This window comes from Solea solea, chromosome 20 (assembly GCF_958295425.1).
Source record: "Solea solea chromosome 20, fSolSol10.1, whole genome shotgun sequence".
Classification (NCBI taxonomy): Eukaryota; Metazoa; Chordata; class Actinopteri; order Pleuronectiformes; family Soleidae; genus Solea; species Solea solea.
Window position 1 is genome coordinate 9,706,606 of NC_081153.1, and position 19,868 is coordinate 9,726,473.

At 39.2% G+C, this 19,868-nt stretch overlaps 1 protein-coding gene across 1 annotated transcript; it reads right to left on the reverse strand.

The window, feature by feature from the left end:
• Positions 1–2,449: 2,449 nt before the first annotated feature.
• Positions 2,450–19,163, reverse strand: LOC131447943 (chitin synthase chs-2-like). Its single transcript, XM_058620050.1, has 22 exons — positions 19,047–19,163; positions 17,407–17,542; positions 15,531–15,719; positions 14,500–15,379; positions 14,168–14,351; positions 13,795–13,890; positions 13,430–13,591; positions 13,144–13,318; positions 12,481–12,582; positions 12,225–12,366; positions 11,373–11,573; positions 10,072–10,187; positions 8,988–9,156; positions 8,567–8,746; positions 8,215–8,493; positions 7,580–7,772; positions 7,134–7,174; positions 6,960–7,024; positions 6,279–6,389; positions 5,981–6,195; positions 4,047–4,125; positions 2,450–3,225 (listed from the first exon to the last, which is right to left on the reverse strand). The coding sequence occupies exons 1-22, from the start codon at positions 19,070–19,072 to the stop codon at positions 3,073–3,075; spliced, it is 3,894 nt and encodes a 1,297-aa protein (XP_058476033.1). The 5' UTR covers positions 19,073–19,163; the 3' UTR covers positions 2,450–3,072.
• Between the last annotated feature and the right edge of the window lie 705 nt (positions 19,164–19,868).

Genomic DNA, 19,868 nt, shown 5'->3' on the forward strand with positions numbered 1-19,868 from the left:
CCTGTTAGTTGCCTCTGCTCTAAATCGTTGTTTGCCAACCGCCAACCTCAAAATAGAAAGAAGAAAGAAAGGGTCCTCACGTCAGACGCCCGGAATGTTTTGAGTGTAACACAGGAAGTCCGTCTGACCAGACAGAGCTGTTTACACTGAAACATCTACTTTTCACGGATAACATAAAAGGTAAGAGCAATTTACAGTTGTTGTTGTTGGGCTAACCGATTTCTGTTGTCTTTATTATTTGACTTTTATGGCTTGAGCCGTATGGAGTGTGTTTTGGAAAAAGTGTCGGAGCGCTCCACCGAGAAATGCAGCGAGTGGGTTGACGCAGCAGTTCCGTATGAATTTTGATATGTAATATTTAATTTAGTTGTTATTTGATCTGTGTTTGCCACATTTAAAGGTTTGTAGCGATTCGATCAATAGCATCAATATATTCTCTCAGGGTTCACTTTTCACGTGATGTTGTTAATGATTTTTTTTAAGCAGAACCTCCCAGGGTCCCCCAATTGGGGATCCTTGTCCAGCATTTTCACAGCAATTGGAGACAAATATGTGTGTATATTCAGACTGAACTAATGTATATATACATACACACACACGCATTATTTTTATTTAAATATTAAAATGTGGTGTTAGTACACGTGTGTGTTCACGTTTGTTGGTTCAGTCTGAATCGTTGACTCACTGACTCTCGGAGTCAAACACGTGAAAACATTTGTCACCATCTTGTGGTATCTTAGTGAATCATTCACACATTCATATTATTCATGTTTCAATTGAGGAAATAATCTTACATAAAACATATGACATTGTTTTTTATGCCAGAATTTAGTTTAATATCTTGTTTTGTTAAAATCTATATTGTAAAATATGTTTTACTAGTTTTACATTTTGAATTTGTTTTAAAAAAAACATGTCTAAACTACAACAAGACAAAAAACTTCTCAGAATTAGTACAAACCCTAATATTGTATATTAATTCAAAATGTTTAAATTATTAATGAATAAAAACTTATTTGAACCAAATACATTGTCATAGATAGATGGAATCAAAAGATTTAAAGTATAGAATTATGAAAGTATGAATACGTCTGAATAGAGTTGATTCAAGTGAACCATTAACATTTTGACATTTTAAAGAAATGTTTAAATATATTCAGATATCTTAACATTGTTTGACTCGAGGTATTTGGCTTTATTTTGTAGTTGAACATTTACTCATTTAGTTCACATTTTCACGTTTTATTCTAAAGTTAGAAAAAATAAATACTGGTTTGATGTAAATAACACAACTATAATTAATGCAATTTAAAGTGTTACATCTGTATCAATAAAAGTCCAGGTGGTGGGGGGAGGGGCCCACAATCCTGTTTAGGGCATAAAGGCTCGGGCTGGCCCTGGGTCTGAAGGCGTCTGTTGTTTGTTCTTGTTCACAGTTCAGCTCCACCTCAATTCAGGCAGAACAATAAAAATAAAATGTAATGACTCATGGTGTCATTACAGCATTGTTACTTCAGAATGAATTACTATTATTTTGAATTTAATTGATACTTTCTCAAAATGGATAGGAAGTACTAAAACAAACACACACACCTGTGAAAGAATGTCTGAGCAACCAGCGTGTGACGACACTGTGATCTTAAACATATATGTGAAGGAGAGGAGGGCGATGAGAGCATAAATCTGCTCGGTGTACATTTTACACCACTGTATTTTAATGTTTTACTGAGAGAGATCAATATTTTCTCAGCTGGTACTTGTTATAAATGTTAAGCAGAGACTTAAAACGCTCTGGGTCTGGGCTGAATGTAGTGAGACAGACTGTCCCACGAAAGGCTCTGTCCCCTCCGGACTCATGAAATTTCCATAAGCATGAAGGTGCAACAACTTAGTCAGATAGTAGATTTAAAAACAAACAGGATCCTGTGTGTCACAGGAAGCCACAACAGATGTGATGTAATCACATTGCCTCGCCCCGTCAACAGTTTGGTTAAAAACTCGTTAGAATTGTACAATGTACTAAGGACTAAGTCACTGAACATATATTTATTTTTTCCATCAGGTTTATCTGAATATCTTAATCTTTGTGCCCCGTTTCGTGTGAAAATGATGTAGTTTATGTGTAATTTTCAGTTAAAATAAATACGTTTACTGCAGTGCAATCACAAAATGTTGTTCAGTGAATGTTTTTTAAATTAGTTATCACTTATTATTATTTAATTGTAATATTTTATCAGATAAAAAAAGAAAATCGCTACGTTGATCTTTCTTCTTGAATATGAATTTTCCACGTGATATATCTCTTCTAATTTTGTTTGTATTTTGTAACAGTGTCTATGTTTTTAGATGCATCAGTGTTTTCACTCCTGACTATTTATATGCAGATTTGGAATAAACAGACAATTTCCAGGATGTGATTGAAACATGTCTCTTTACTGTGGTGCATAATACACAAACGCACAATTACAGTACAACGATGAAAAGAAAGAGATTACACAAAATCTGTGATTATTGTAAAAAAATAATTGCAGTCAGATTTTTGTATATATACATATATATATATATATATAGACTAAAAAGACATTGAAACTGTAGTCAATGTTCACGTAAATATTTTTTTTAAAAGACACACAAACACACACACACACCCTGGTTTCCATGACTTCAGAGGACATTACATTGACTTACATTATTTCATGGAGACTTACTCTAACCTTAACTATAATTGCTACCTGACCCTGACATGTCTTCACCCTAAGGTGTAGAAATTTGCATTATTGGAATTTTTGTCCACATGTCCCCATAAAGAGAAAAGAGAGACAAGAGACAAGACAAGTCCCCATTACGTGACTGTGTAAACAGATTTAGGTCCCCACAACATGAGGAATACCAGGTAGACACACACACACACATAGTTTCATGCTTTGTTTGCTTGTCAGCTTCCGTGGAAACACAGACATAAGGGTTGTGAGATGATCTCAGTGCCAAATTTGAAGTCGATTTTAATAATTGAAATAAGATAAAGTCAGAGTTGGTTCCTCTAAAAGTGTTGGATTAAGAAGTTCTTCGGGTTTACACCAGAGACCCATGGTCGTGGCTTCTGTTGAGCAGATTCGGAAACAAGAAGTGGTTGCTGTCTTTGACGCTGTCTTCGTCGCTGTCGTCGTCGCTGCTGTCGTTGTTGTTGTCGTCGTCGTTGTTGTCATGGTTGTCGTCGTCTTTGACCTGCAGAGAAGAACTTTCATCAGTTCATGTCACTGTCACTTCACCACACCTTGAACATCACACCTCCACTTAATACCATCCCACGCTCTCCCACAGCTGTGGCAGAAGGGTGGGGACAGAAAGTTGTGCATGCTCCATCTAATTTAGTCTTTCATGTCATGACAATTACCAGTTGTATATAAAACACAACACTCCATACCATTATTCATGTCAACCATCTGACAATGACAGGCACGTAATTCAAACATAAAAATGACTTTGTATGTCAGCTATCTGGTAATGACAGACAACCATATGCTTATGCTTGACATGCTAAGTCAAGCATAAAAATAGCTTTAGGCTCTTGTTAGTTACAGTGCCAGAACATTAACATTTACACTCAATTACTAATTCATGTAAGTAGGTGAACTGCATTATTACCTGAGCAACATGGGAAATTATGTGTATGAAGTGCGTGGTGGCTATTGCTCATCTGCTGTATCTGTTGTTCTCACATGGAATGTGTACAGTGGAGTAATTGTAATAACTTCAATGTGTTTCATAGACACTTAAATTATATTTTCATCACTTGTGCAAACACTCATGCAGGCCACTATACTTTTTCTATTAGCTGAATATTCAGCGTTCAACTTTTTCATGCTTCAAATTATCGTTATTCTGTGGGAGTTTAAATACCCAGGATCAGTCGCACTTACTCTGCCTGACTTTGTAAAGAGCCTTGAGATAATGTATGTAGTGATTTGGCAATACATTTAGTAGTAGTAGTAGTGGTAGTAGTAGTAGTGGTGGTAGTATAGTGGTGATGTGACAGTTGTTTGTACCTCTTTGGTTGGCTGTTGTTCTTTTTTAATCTTTGACTCTGTGTCCAGATAGGCCACATAATGGATTAGGGTGGAGACTCTGAAACAAAAACACACACATACACAGAAATTACAACAATATAGTTTGAATAAACACAAAAACCAAAAACACATCCATGTCCTAAGAAAATGCAGCTGTGAATACTGAATACTACCTATTTTTTTTTGCCACTCAGTGCTTTTACATGCACAGTATAATCAAGCTAAGGTCCTAGTACGACTAAGACAGGCAATTGGCCAACTTGCAGAGTCCGAGTACACATGCAGAGGATAAAATCGAAGCTAGCGTGTATTGAATCAGTTTCCTGATTTGACTTTTACAGAAAACCGTGAACGGTGAAATGGATGGTGAGATGGACGGTGCTGTGATTCTGTATGTTGTACTTGTTAATCGTAAAACAAATTATTTGGAGCATGGCTCTTGTGGTTGTCATGTGTTCCGACTATGTACTAGGTATGTTAGTCTAAGACTTGATCAATTTGAGTCAGATTAACATATCGGTTTGACTAAAATCCTACTTTAAACATGCATGTAAACGCTAACAACTAATTCCTATAATTGACATGCTGAGTCAACAATTTCTTCACTTTGTTGATTTATAAGAATCCCTTATTAGCATTGCCCTAAAGATTGATATGAATAAATAAATAAATAAATAAATAAATAAAGAAGAGGCTCGTCTTCCTGGGGTCCATAACAAAAAACAACATTAAAAACACAGAAAAAACGAATAATATGTGGGATACATGATTAGAATGGCTTTGAAACGGCAAATCACATGTCATTTCATTTAATTTATTTCATGTGAATAATAAGTTGTATGTCTTCATTTTATTTCATATTGTTAGTATTATTATTGTTGTTTACATTAGTCTGGTAGCTGGGTATAGCAGACAATAGCGCACACATTACTGTGAAGGAGTTCATTATGAAAGTGTACACAGAAAATGGTAAGAATACATACGGGCGGGCAGTAGCCTGGGCAGCTATGCGCTCGCGGTGCGAGGCAGCCGCGAGGGTCCTCAGTAGTTAAGCGCGCGAAGCATCGAGTAGCGATTGTAGCCATGCGTGTTAAAACATCCGTGTTTAATCTGTGTTTACAGGTGAGTAGCCGCAGACAATGCACATTAATAGTATGAGATGAAGTGCGAGGTAAAATGAAGATATGAACCGGAAAGTATATCTGTGAAGTGAATGTGTGTGTGGAATATTAACTATCACAGGATGTAATGACGGTGAGAGATGCGCACCTGATATACGCGAGGGATAAGAAGTGCGTCTGTGGTTGGGAGTGAGGGGAGAAGTGTGAATGGAGTGGTGTGTGTTGTGGCCATGGATGTATTATAAGAATATAATATATATTATAATATAATATAATCTTATAATACATCCATGGTTGTGGCTCAGTCTAGTTATTGAGCAGATGATGTATATTGCAATAGTTGTGAATTCAAAGTAATGTTTTTATTGTATTAATAATTTGTTGTCATGGCAAAGATATGGAAATATTGCAATTTATATTCTTTATTATTTGTATGATTATGTTGTGCAATGCAGAGAGGATCTCAGTAATGTTATTGAAGTATTTGTGTTACTTATCAGTGTAAATATGATGATGTGTATTTTTGGTCCTCAGTAAGGATCAGCGCGCGAAGCATCGTGTAGCGATTGTAGCCATGCATGTTAAAACGGCCGTGTTTCTGTGTTTATAATAAAATAAAAATCATCCTTCAATACCTACACACTGGAGACTCCTTTTTCGCATTCCACGTGTGTAACAAATAGACACAACTGAAATGGTACCAGATCAATGGTTCCATTCAAGTATGAATTGTGGGAAGAATGTAGAAACTGAAAAATGGCAGAAACATTCCTCCTTGCTCTGATTGGTTACCTGTGCCACAGCATAGACAGGAACTGGATGAGTACCACAAAGGCGAAGGAGAAAATGAACATGAAGCCGAGTGGGTCGATGTACATGTATTGTCCTGTGAACTCCATGTTGGTGTCGAGCTTCGGCACCTGGATGGCGATGTTTGCTTCTGCCAGCTGGAGGGTAAAGGTCATCACGAGCCAGACAGCGTTGCACATGAAGTATGCGAATGTCATCTGCAAGACAAACTGATTTGCTTACATCTATCTCGACTGTCATGGCATTTTGCAGACGTGTTGACAAACTGATGCATTAATACCTTGTTTCTCAGTGCCTTGAGTTTCTCAGCCATTAGCTTCTGTTTCTCTTTGTCGTCGGGCAGAGGCTCCAGGTATTTTGACGTCAGTTCTCTAAAAAAATGCTCCTCGTCCTGCATAGTGATGCAAATACATCCAGTAAATCTCTACCTCGCAGTTGAACAATCATAGCTCATCTATATTTATTTTAATTTAAAAAAAAATAACTGCATTTGCCTTCATTTTCACATTGCACGGAGTAATTAATTGCTTTTTGGTCGATCACACCTACTTTCTAAACTGGAAATGTGTTTCCAAATAATTGTTTTCTTAGCACCATGCGCTCTGTTCAAGAACATGCGACTGCATCTTCAAATAATTAATTTTTCTAACTTCTCAAGCGCAAGGCAGACTTGATCCTGACAGACAATTAAATCAAAGCGTTTACAGCCCTTAACGTCAACTTTGTAAGCAACAGTTTCCCAGACCTTTTTGAATGTGTTGTGACTTTTGTGTAAACATTTTGCTTCAAGTTGGCGCAAAAGCAAAAAGGGTCACCATGCAACCATTATGATAACATGCAGTGCATTTGATAATGAAGGTGAGCTTAGTTTTAAAACAGGTATTTTTACAAACACTGTTCAGAACAAGAGATTTATGAAAAGTTATCAAAAATTAATAAACAAGCAAAGGAAAACACACACCTGGTGGAGTTGACCCTCTCGCAGTTGCATGTCCTCAGACAAACTCTGTAGCTGTGAGACCCAACCTGAAGAAAAGAGCAAGCCAGAAATGAAATATTAGTCAATATCAGCACATGAGAAATCAACTTTGTTTTTCTTAAACTCTGTTTTGCTAAATCAGAAGGAAACACTCACACTGGTTCGGGCAGACGACTGCAGGAGGCTCCTCGACTCTGCTACAAAATTATAAACCAAACATTAGCAGCATATCAGTGAAGGAACCAGTGCAACTCTTATGAGGTTAAAGCTGCAGCTGTCGTCCATTTACAAAATAACATTTGTTTGTTTGAATAATCTATTTTGAGACATTATGTCGTGCTAATCTTTCACTCAAGGTATTTCAAACTTGATCGACTGAAGCCAATGACACACATTTTGCTTATAGTTGGAATTGACATTGTGGATTCTGACCAAGACAATATGCAGTACAGTACATATGAAAACCAATTAGAAATATTGACTGACAATGTATTTTATTAGTGTTTTTCCCTCCGTGACTCAGCCATGAATTTTCAATTGTTTATGAAGAGTTAAAACACATTTTCTAGAAACCTTAAATCAGTCAAATGGTCACTTCTCACCTCTGCTCTACCTGGGGAATTTCAGGAATCCTCTCATCCACAACAATTGTGTTCTGGGGCTGAGGTCCGTACTGCTCTTCCTGAAAAATCATGCTGTTCTGCGTGCTGACGACGACCTCCTCGCCTCTGCATCCTTGCCAGACTTTTCTACAGCAATTTGACTGCGTGAAGATCTCTGTGAGTTTGTTTTTGACTGTAACGAAGAAGAAGAAAAAACAGTTTCAGTTCAAGCTGGATGTTAAATGAAGCAGCTGTGTGTCACAAACAGTTTAAAGTTTAATAACAGGTTCTGTCTGAATGACGAGTGGTTGAAATGAGAACTGGAGCATTTTCAAATCTTAACTGATTGGAACAAATGTGATTGCAGAACGTTACCAAACATGAAAGAGCCTAGTAGTTAGGAGCTAGTAGCTGTGGCGTCTGCATGATGTCATGGTTGTGAGGACAGAATTAACATGGCAGATATGTTGCAGTGTGAGCTGGAGGTGGTTTGGAAATAAATAATAAATAACAAGAAACAAGTGTGTTGATTAGCAGGGCTAGATGTTGCTAGCTGTCTGGTTGGTGAAACTTCTTGATTTGCGCGAGCTCATTGGTTATTGTGGGTTTATACACATGCATACTATAGTATTTACTTTTCTGTGCTGTGGTTAGTGGGGGTGCAGTCACAGGTGCACCGGCTCCAGGAGGGGGCACCGTCTCCCTGGTTCCCCAGGACACGTTGTTCATGTTGACCATGCTGTAAATGGCCAGCAGCAGGTAGGCACTGGGGATGCAGAGGATGTAAAGCAAGCCATAGACCACCAGACCAATCTCCTGAGGATGCATGATGGCCGTGACCAGGTAAAAGCTGGCGAGGGCGATGATGAAGAGGCTGCTCGGAGTCATGATGGTTTTTTCAGCCATCATGGTGGCTGAAGGACACGAGAAATGAGATTAGCAAATTGTCTCAGGCTTTGAGGATTGCTGGATTTGCTTCTGACGCACCTATTAGGACGAGTGCTGATATCATCATGAGGAAGCCATAAAAGGTGCTCAAGACTGCAGCAATTTTAATCTGAGTGTCAGACTTGATCTTGAAGCTGATGCCGAGGAAAATGGCGGGTGGTATCACAGCCAGGACCAGAGCAGCATTGGGTGTAATATTCAAAAGTACAGTGAAACTACCTGGAAGTCAGAAAGGAACAAAAAACTGCTTTTACAAGTTCTGTCAGTGGAAGCTGAGTGACCTAATTTACTTATAATACCATATAATTATTAGCCTTTCTTGTGGTTTCCTTCTCTAATACCAAGAACATAAGCATTGTTCCTATTTAACCAATTAATGACTGGATTACCACTTGTTATTGTGCAATCTGTAACCAAATGTTTGTTTATATTTTGTTTAGAATATTCCAGTAGGCCTGACCTGCAATCATGAGGACAACAGTGGATGGTGAAAGGATGGATGAGGCCAAGTTGAAAAGCTGGTAGAGCATGTAGGGTCTGGACATGGACGGGTTCCTTTTCACAATCAGGGAGGCGGAGCCAAGCAAGTCTATGACGTTTGCCATGGTGGACGGTCCCCATCGCCGACGCTGTAGCCAACAAAGAATATGTTGAGTTTCTGCAGTGTGACACACTGGTGACCTTTCAACTGTGATTGGCTGCAGTCAAGGATAAGCACAGTGGATGCTACCAACTGCAGTGTAGGAGCCTAAAAATTGCAGCTGTCCATCAGCCGACACTTTATACTTACTGTCTCATGTTTGTGACTGACATTGTAGCTTTTTCAGTTGCAAGTATGAGGGATGTATTGAAGATGAGCAGTGTTTCACGTTTTGTCTTTCAATTGTGTTTCAACCTTAAACTGAGAATACTGAATATATATTTAACTGGCACCAAACCCACAAACACTTTTTCCAACTTCAGACAGAATTTCTAACTGTCTCGTTAAATCCAGCATGCATCACATTAAGTCAGTGGTGCACAGATTCTAATCCTCTCAGATTAGTCCCAGTAAATAGTCCCTTTTCAAAGAGGTGACCTCTCATAGTTCTTTAAGGAACTAAATTTGACTCCACAATTACAATGTCAATCTAACAAAACAGAGATAGTTGCTAGTTGACATTGTAAACTGACAATACTAATTATGTAGTCATCACTTCACATAATAGAGTGCATTTTCAAAGAGCAGAGCCATTGAGGCAACAGAGGGTTTATCACGCGAAATGCTGCAGGAGCAAGTCAGTAATTACCAACCACTGTTTTCCTCTACCTACACCTGTCAGTCAATTTCAACAATTACTTGAAGACAAAAAAGGCGGACAAGCTGCAGTTTCTCGAGAAATGCACTTGCTCTTGTACATAATTCTTTATCTTTGAGGTATAAGACAAACAACCATTCACACTCACAGGGACAAAATGCAAAGTCTCCACAGAAATCTACATCTGGAACTGACACCACAGAACAGAAAATATTTGACACACTTTTGAGCACTTCCTCTTATTACCTGGTTGTAAAACTCCTTAAACTCCTCTGGGGCATTGGTATAGGCATCAGAGGCGGCGTTGTACTCCACCCTCCATCCCTGCTTTAACAGCAGAGTGCACAGCCAACGATCCTCACCTACACAAACAATAGACCGAAATGATTTAGTCCCACACACCTTGTGGTAGATGAGATATTCATGTACACGTGGAAAGAGTTCACCTTATATGTATTAATTACTAGAAACACACACCATTTATGTGGTCAAATTGTCAAGGAAGTAAAAATGACTCCACTTCATCTGTTTATGGTTTAGTATCTGTAGACCTGTGTGTTTGATATGGGTGACCATAATTATGTTTACTGTTAATGGCAGCTTGTATGCCATAACATTGACTTCAACCACATAAATCTAGGCTCGTTAAGTCTTTACAGCTCAAACAACCATTCAAAAAATCTGTTTAGGGAACGTGTGTACCATTCAGATCATGACGCAACGTCCATTCCAAGGCATGCAGGGCAGTAACAAAGATAACATTTAGGACAAAAGGACAGATGTAAAAAAACAAATTATAATAATAATAATAATTTGGTTCAAGACAAGCCGAGGTAGAGGCGTGGAGTGTTGAGCCTCCACATCTTCCGCCGCAGACTAAAAACATATTTCTTTCGACTCTACCTCGACTAAGACGATGACAAAAAAAACAAACCAAAAAAAACAAACAAAAAAAAACACTTGCTTATACATCTCACTTATGAATAGCACTTTATAGTTTGGCTTACTTGAAGCTCTTACTTACTTCTAGCTCTTGTTTGTACCCAAATGTTTAAATGCACTTATTGTAAGTCGCTTTGGATAAAAGCGTCCGCTAAATGACATGTAATGTAATGTAATGAGTGCAGTGGGTCAGTTGAAGAAATGGCGAGAGAAGACACAGGAGGAGGAGGGTTGGAGTTGCAATCTTGCAATTTATGCTTAAGATTTGACAGAACGGGCAAATAAGGCAAACACTTATTAGCCTTTTCTGCCAAATAAATGAAAAGCATGTTTAAATGCAACAATGTCTCTCCTTTGCTAATAAAAAAAGTCTCACATCACTTTGATTTTAGATTGTTACAGTGATGCGCCTGATGAAGCTGCCCCATTCTTTCAACTTTTGCATGATTGTCCTTAAGAATACCTGACTAAAGAAATCTGTAAATGGTGGATTATTAGGATGTAGATCTGATGCTGCTGTATGGTCCAGTTCCACCCCTATAATTGATCACGTATGTTGAGAAAGCATGTTAGCAACAGCATGCGCTGTCTGTTTGAAGTGTTACCTTGGTCGTACTGAATGTAATGTTGTGCTTGGGAGGCCTTGATGGTGTATTTTTTCATCACGTTATCGTCCATGAGAGCCTTGGCTCTGAAGAGACTGAAGCAACCGGGGCTGCACAGCACACAGCCAAACACGTGCTCTGATGCTTTGTGAAGCCAGTGACCCACAGCATATTCAAACTTCTGGTACCAAACCATTGGACCTGCCAGATCCAAAGAGAAGTTACATGTTACTGGACGCTAATAATAAAACAACAAACTCAATTCTAAATCAGACATTATTTAGATTATGATGTTTAAATTACTTTCTAAGGAAATATTCAATGATAAAGTCAAAGATGTGAGCACAAACTCATTTTCCAACTGACAAAAATTGTGCAAATCCACTAATGTATATTCATTCATTCATGCCGCTGGTCTATCACAGGTCCAACACAGACAAACAACCATTAATTCTCACATTCACACTACTGGGCAGTTTAGAGTTTCCAATTAACCTCTGAATGTTTTTGGACTGTGAGAGTAAACCAAAGAATCTGGGGGAAAAAACACACTCTACACAGAGAGGCCCTCACAAACCTGGGTCTTTTAGCTGTAAGGTAACAGTGCTAACTACAACAGCGTTTGCATGACATGATGTTCCAATGTATCTTAAGATAAGGCCAGATAATCCTGCAACCACATTTGTTCCAGAAATTAAGGCCCAGTCATCATAGTCTGGTTATGGCTCACATCAGCGATGGCGTTTAATGTTCTAAATGTACACAGATTTGTCCGCATCTCACATGGTTTTATTTATTTGTAACTTCTAATCACTTCTCTGTTTTGTTTAGTTTTTTCTCCATTTTACCCACCCGATCCAGTCGGGTGGATCCGACCACACGCTGCCCCGACACGCGGGTACAGTTTCAACCGATCTATGAGCAGCATCACAGCAGCCGGGTGGAAGTCTGTATCTCCATCTAAAGCCAGGAGGTAGGTGTTTTGCTTCTCTTTCTGTTGATACACACACAGGAATATACTGTATGTTAATCCATTTGAATGCATCAGTACATTCAGACTGTCATGTAAACGTGTGTGTGTGTAGGTGAATGATTTCTCTCAACTCACCTGTAGCTCTTTTTTTAGCTCAGCCTCGTCCTCTCCTTTATCCAACCTCTTGTAATATTTAGCTGCAACTTTCCAGCCCAAGAGATAGTACAAGTACATGACCTGGAGAATGTCAAACACACATTAGAAGCTCAGGACTGTCAGTGTGGTAAAGCTAGCCATAGCAGGCTACAATGCAACCGAAATATCCCAAAAACACCAACAATTATTGTGTGGTTTCTCCTTCCTTCTGTTGTCAAATTGTGAATTTTATTGTCAAGACTCAGTTCACACAACTGCAGACAACACCATTTTAAAGCTATGACCCACATCATGGATGTCACTATTATTGTAACTATTAGCACAGCGTCTCAGAGTTAAAGGACTTGTAATCATAATATTTTTTGTTACACTAAAGACAAAGTTGCATGTTGAAGCATTTTCCATACAGTACTGCAGTTTTTCAATTAATTCAGTAAAGTGTGGTGTACAATACTGATGTGACTGTAACTTAATAGCTTGCTGGTAGAGCATTGGACATTATTATGAGAAGTAACGCTAAACTGAACCAAACACCAAAACAGATTGAAGTGGAAAAAGTACCAGAGTAATGGTGACACAGTATCTTTTGCATTTTAACGAAATGGGAGGATTATTAAAAATCCAAATTGCATATTTTCCTACCTGTGACCATCTCTTTTTGTGGCGGATGAGCGTCTTGTCCTTGAAGTGAATCACCAGAGTGTTCCCATGAGGCATGGTGACCACCACACGCCCTCCGTACGGTGTCCTCATGAGTGTCTGTCCAGGGACCTGCTGCTGCTTCTCGAATAGGCCTTTATCCATGTTCACAAAATAACTGAGGACAGAGTGTAGAAGAAACTTCAGCTTCACTCTGTACCTGCTCGAGATCACTGTTCAGTCTCTCACATTCTTTGTAAATGATCTGTCACCATTTGACATATTTTACCTGTAAACTTCTTTAATAATTTCCACAAGCATCTCTGCATATTCATTGACGTGGCGGCCTTCGCTCCCTGGAACATCTCTGAAGGCGTCGTCAAAGTAGACATGGCCTTCAAAGGCCACATCACTGGTTTCTTTTTCCCTCTTTGGCCGATACTGGTCCAAGCTGGGGAGTTAAAACAATGACATGAAGCTATTTTGGTGGTATTGATGGAACTGAAATAGCTTGGGCTCCTGTAGACAGCATTTGCTTACACCTTTCTACTTTCACGTTAGCATGACAACAAGACTTTACATGAACAAAACTTAAGCATTTTAGAAAGAGTAGAAGACAAATCATCATCCACAGCCTTCTTCATCTTCTCTTACCGAAATATTGAAATGATTATCTTCATCATCTCATCTAATGTCTCGTGCCACATTGTTGCACAGAGGAAGACTTTTACTGGTTCCAGTGGTGTGAATCTGGAGGTGAAAAAAAATAGATATTTGCAGTTTTGTGAGTCAGACTCAAATGCAGAGGGACTTTTGGTACTGCAGTCAAAATGAATCTGGCAGCCCTACATCAAAACTAAGGTGCGTAATTGAAACACAATAGGATAGATTTTTAACATTTTTTAACAGGTCCCCTCACGATTTTGTCTACCCTGTTTCTCATTTTAAATATATTTTAAATCAACAAATGCATGCAGAACTCGAACCCTAACTCTGAATCTGTCTTATGAACACCACACATACTAACCTCTTGTGTCTGTCGGTTGTCTGGATGTCAAATCGAGTGTTAAGTAACAGCGACTGCTCTAAAAATCCTCCCTCATACAACCTCTTGATGAACAGGTCTTGGGTCCTCTGGATGCGATACAGACTGAGGTACCAGAGGTGAAGCGTGGCCAGAACAAGGCCGAGCCACCAGGACACTGCTGAACCTGGGGGAAGGTGAATGGATGGGTAAATTATCCACACAATCTTTACTATTATGATTTATCCTTAAAACCACTTCAGGTCGCAGGTTCAAAGTCAGAACTCTAATTTATTCTCTATGTATCATATAAGGGTTGTGAGTGTGTTTAGTACCTGTAAGCATGCCGATGTCCCACATTTTGGACATGTCCAGGAAGCACAGAGTGTGTGTCACGTCCAAAACCAGCTCTGGGAACATAGTCCCATTCAGGCTTGGGACTCTTCCATCCACTACCACGCTGCAGTAGTTTCTGAAGTCAGTGCTTGAAGTCCTATTCAGACTATGTTTGAAGTCTTCATAGTAGACGATGACAGGGATGACGAGCAGAGCCATGACAGCCAGAGATGCTAGGTAAACAGGCAGGATGAAGCACCGTCGCAGAGCGTGCATTTTACAAGCCACAACAGCAAACCATTGGCAGAGGGCTGAGGAGACGAGCTGGACACCGATGGTGATGCCTATAATCCTTGTCTCGCGGGGTGGGATGGACCTCACGATTTCCCAGTCCATTCGAGCCAGAGGGACGTAGGCTCCGAGCACACAGGCTGTCACCACAATCCTGAGTAGGCTGGAGAGGATGTGCAGCATGTTCTGGCACCTTCTAATATCTTTACAGAGTCTCTTTAGGCGGACAGAGCTGCTGTTCTCACTGATTAATTTGAAGTAGGTTTCCCACCAGTTGAGAGACACCAAGACGGACGCACCCACAGCCAGGCCCACCCAGATGGCCATCTTGGTATCAGAGGGATCCTTCGTGATGTACAAGATGACGAACAGGACATAACCGAGCAAAAGGAGGAGGAAGGCGGCGATGGAGGGAAGAAGGAAGCGGTTCCTTTCCTTGGCAATGCACTGAGAAATGATCTGCATGATCGTAGTGAAGATGGCTACACCGTTCAATATCGTCACATTGGTCACAATGTCCAAGTGTGGCATCGCAACGATGGTGAGAATAGCTGCACCTCCAGACACAAGAATCTCAAAGAAGATAAACTGGAGGAGAAACAGAAGAAGTAGAGCATTAATAAAAATACATCAACAATAAATTACTCTGATGTATTTGCCACAACGAAAATGACGACTCAGGTGCTGCAGTAGAAATGCATTTCATTAGAAAAGCAAGCACTTAGTGAAGGGTTCTCACCAAAGCTGCTGTTTCTCTGGCTGGAACCCTTGCAGATTTGTAACATGCCTTCCAGATGCTCTTCTGTAAAAGAAGGACACTGGAGGTGATGAGAGCGCAGCCTATACACAGTAGAGCGACGGGTTTCTGTTCTGCTCCGAGGGTCTTTGTGCCTTCATTGGCAAAGGTGATGAGGAGGAGGAAGGAAGTCTGCAGGTGAAGGAATGTGAGAGAGTTTAGTGCTTCATGGATAAACAGAAGTAAACACAGATAATGACCACAGTTACTTTTCTTTTTTTTTCTTTGATATATTGCTAATATTCCTGTAGTGTACTGCTGACACTACCAATAAAAACCTAAAGTAAGTTGAAGAATAATCCTTAAAGGGGACATATTATACCCTATTTCCCCCATTAAAATAGTTCCCTGGTGTCGTAATGAACATGTCAGTGACATGCTTTGGTCAAAATACCATAAGGATGAAGCATCATAGCAGTTCAATAACCCTGCTAAAACCTTGGTTTTGTGCATGGTCCCTTTATATGCAAATGAGACACAGGGTGACTCATTTGGACCTTGGACTTCTTCCAGGGTGTTTCTGATTTGTCCTCTTTACAGCGCTCACTCGCTCAGCTCCTGTTCCCTCAGCTCCATACCTCTCCCCCTCCCTCCACTAGTTCTCTGACAATATCAACATGGCAGCGTGCGCAGAAAACAGCGAGAGTGCCGTCACAGGAAGAGACGTCCTACATAAGGATCAAGGCGAGCTGAATAAACTGCCGCTGTATGTGACTGTATCAGACCGGTGACTGTGCTCCGGAGACCTCGCCACCGCTGATCGCCAGCGGCGAGCTGCATAAACTGCTGCTGTATGTGACTGTATCAGACTGAGTCTGTGCTCCGGTCATGGAGGACGTGCTGAACAAGTATTTTTAATTAGGACGTGTCAGAATGGTCAGTTATGAGCTCTATGTGACCTTTTCTTAACAATGTGTGTGTTTGTAAGTCGGTGAAATATGTTCGCTGACTAAATACGGCGACCGCTGGCCGCAGTCTGATGTGAAGTGGTGCGAACACAGGAACACACGTTTGCTGACTTTATCCGGCACATAAGCTTCATATATAAAAACCTCTGAGGCTGGAAGTTTGTGTAAAACACTGTGCTCCACTGTGCAGCCACCAACAGCACACTTGTCCCTCCGCGTTGACATAATACCGCTCTTCCTCCCTCGCCTGCACTCTCGCAGGGACAAGGTGGAGCTAAGGTGGAGCTCTCCAAGTAAACTTACTGGTGGGGCGGTAACATTCGCGCTGAAATGCGCATGCTGCCGTCATAACCGGAGGGAATTCAACATCGAGTGTTTTATCACCTATTCTTACACTAAGGGGGACCACGAAAAAAGGACTGAGTATACTTTTTCCACACTTTGGGCGACTGGTAGGGCCTCCAGAGTCCCAAATATAAGTATTGAAATGGTTAAAAAGTTGATTTTGCATAATATGTCCCCTTTAAGAATCAGTAGTTCTTTTCAAAGATTCTTAAATAATCTACCCACATTAGGTTTGTAACCATAAGCCTTGAATGTTGCATAACTAATATTACTGATCCCACCAAAAAATGTTACAAGAATGTTAATAAGATATAATATTTACAATCTTTAGAAATCATGATGACTGGGAAGATGAAGGTTCCCCCTTGTGATAATGCAGAATGAATCACTAGATCTCAATCATGGCGAAAATACACTGCATTTTTTAACAATTTTCTCTTTTCTTGATTAGCCCAATTATCCCAATTGTAACAATCCATGTTACAATTTTCCCATCCCCACTCATCTGCACATGGAAATGTAAAGAAGGAAAATACAAATATACAGTATATTTGCACAGAACAAACCTTGCTACACAGCGCCAACCCAAACACAAGCAGAGCAACAACACACAGGGAGACAAATTTGAGTAGTTTGATCATTTTCCAGGGAGTTTGTTCATCCTCGAATACGGGGAGATCTCGGCAGGTGTCCCATGGTCTCCTGAATTATAAAAAAACAAAAGATTCAGTATGACCATGTTAAAAGCTTTTGCTGGAAAAGGATATTATAGAATAATCATGAAGAAACTGAACAAACCACTTCAAAGCAGCTTTATTTTTTCCCTGCGTTACCTGCTGAACAGCAATGATGAGGGCGTGTTTAACTTAATGATGCCTAGGCAGGGTTCCAGCCTTCAGAGGCCAAATACCTTAATTTTTCCACCAATTATGGCGTATTTCCACCGGCTCTACTCGCCTCGCCTTGGCACGACACGGCATGATTAGGTTGCTTCTCCAATGCCTTTTTAACGTTTTTAGGATTGTTAAGTAGTTTCAAGAGATCTACAGTTTGGGGCTGTTCGGCTTGATTTGTGTGTGGGACTAAAAATAGTGCCTGGTGCTAGTGGAAACGCTACTTAAACGCTACGTGCCGAGGCGAGGCGAGGTGTTTTTTTGTGTATTTAATTTTTGAGATCTCACTCTTCTCCTTGATAAACCACAATATTATTAAAAAAAACAAAATAATTTCCACATACACACCCTCTTGAGATACATTATCAGCATTAATCAAAATAATTTAATCATAAAACATTTAATGTATAAACCTTCAATGCAACTGCACACACTGGACAAGGTCAAGAATGCAGATATGGCTGTCTGATCATATTTAAATGTAACAATAATAACCTGTGTTTTTATAAATAAAGAAAACTTCATTAATAAATCTAGCTTAAAGTCAATCATTATTCTTATTTTAAATTTATCTTTGTTTAATAATAATTCAAATTTGGTTTTGTTATAAATAAAGTAAATAAAAAGTGTTATTTGTCAGTAATGTCCTGGCGAGTCAGGTGTTTTTTTTTTTTTATTTAACCATTGGTCTCCTGCTTAATGCGATTACCTTTTATAATTGAGTAATCCATGAGTTTGTCTTTTAAAACCTGCAAACGATGATGTTTTCAAATGTCTTGTTTTGTCCAAAAAACTAAATTATTTTGCTTTAATCATTTCTTTTTTATGAAGCAAATAAATCAGAAAATATTTACATTAAAAAAAAAAACTGGGCCAAAATAGTTGCCAATTAAGTTAGTATTCAATTAATGGATTAGTCTTTGCGTCCCTATTTTTTACCAAATGTTTAATCTAAATACTTCAATCACTAAAACATCCGATACAACAAACATGGACTATGAATTAGGATATTTGATGGATGATTTTGTGTCCTGTAAATAAAAATAGATACATGTCTATTCTTTCAGACTTATGTAAATCAACAGATTAAATCAGATCCTTCTCTAAATCTTCAAATTGTAAAATAAGAAAATGTTCCACTTAAAGAGGTATGTCATTCATAAATCTTCATTTTTATGTCATAAATTAAGACAATAACAAAATCAGATTCCATGAATGCAGATTAATTGTATTTTGACTAAACTCGTCACTTAGTAATTATCTAAATGTAACAAGCACAAATGATAAATGAATTGATTTAAAAGTGGACTTACTTGGGAAGCGTCCTATCTCCATCCATGTTTGCGACTTCTGTGTTGTGTTTGGCTTGACTTCACAGCATGAAACAAATGACGTGTGTCTCGTCTGCATCAAGATGCCATTGTCGCAACACCTGTATTACAACTGTGTCCAACCTCTCATTAAAGGGAACACACGTAACTTTGCATATACTGCAGGCAAAAACAAAATAAAAGAAATTTGACTTTACTGATAACCTGTGAAGTCTCACCCTATATTACTCATGGGTTATATATAATTATAATATGTATATATATATATATATATATATATATATGTATATGTACATATATAATATAATATAATATAAATATAAATGGAGATAGATAATAGATAATTACACTTGTGTTCAATTGCTTTTTCTTTACCACGAAAGAGCCTTTTATAGTGTATGTATATCAGGTGCTCAGTCAGCTCTAAGTAGGCCACAATGTTTTATGGTGCATTCCAGTTGTATAGCTGAAAGTCAAGTTTTTAAGTTAAGGGCACGTTCCTTCATCTGGAAAAACCTCCCAAGTCACAGCAAACTCACAAAATAGCTGTCACGTGTCAATCATTAAAACACTCTTCCCAGACCAGCCGAGAGACATCTGTCCAAGGACATGGCTCTGGACATGGAGGAGCAGTGGTTCTTCTCTGAGCCCCTCCCGTATGTCCAAGCTCCTCACCCTATCGCTACAGCAGAGGAAACTCTTGGCTGCCTGTATTTGTGTTCTTGTTCTTTGGGTCATTACCCAAAGCTCATGGCCATAGGTGAGGGTTGGAATCAGTCAGTAGATCAGTCGGTAAATAGAAAG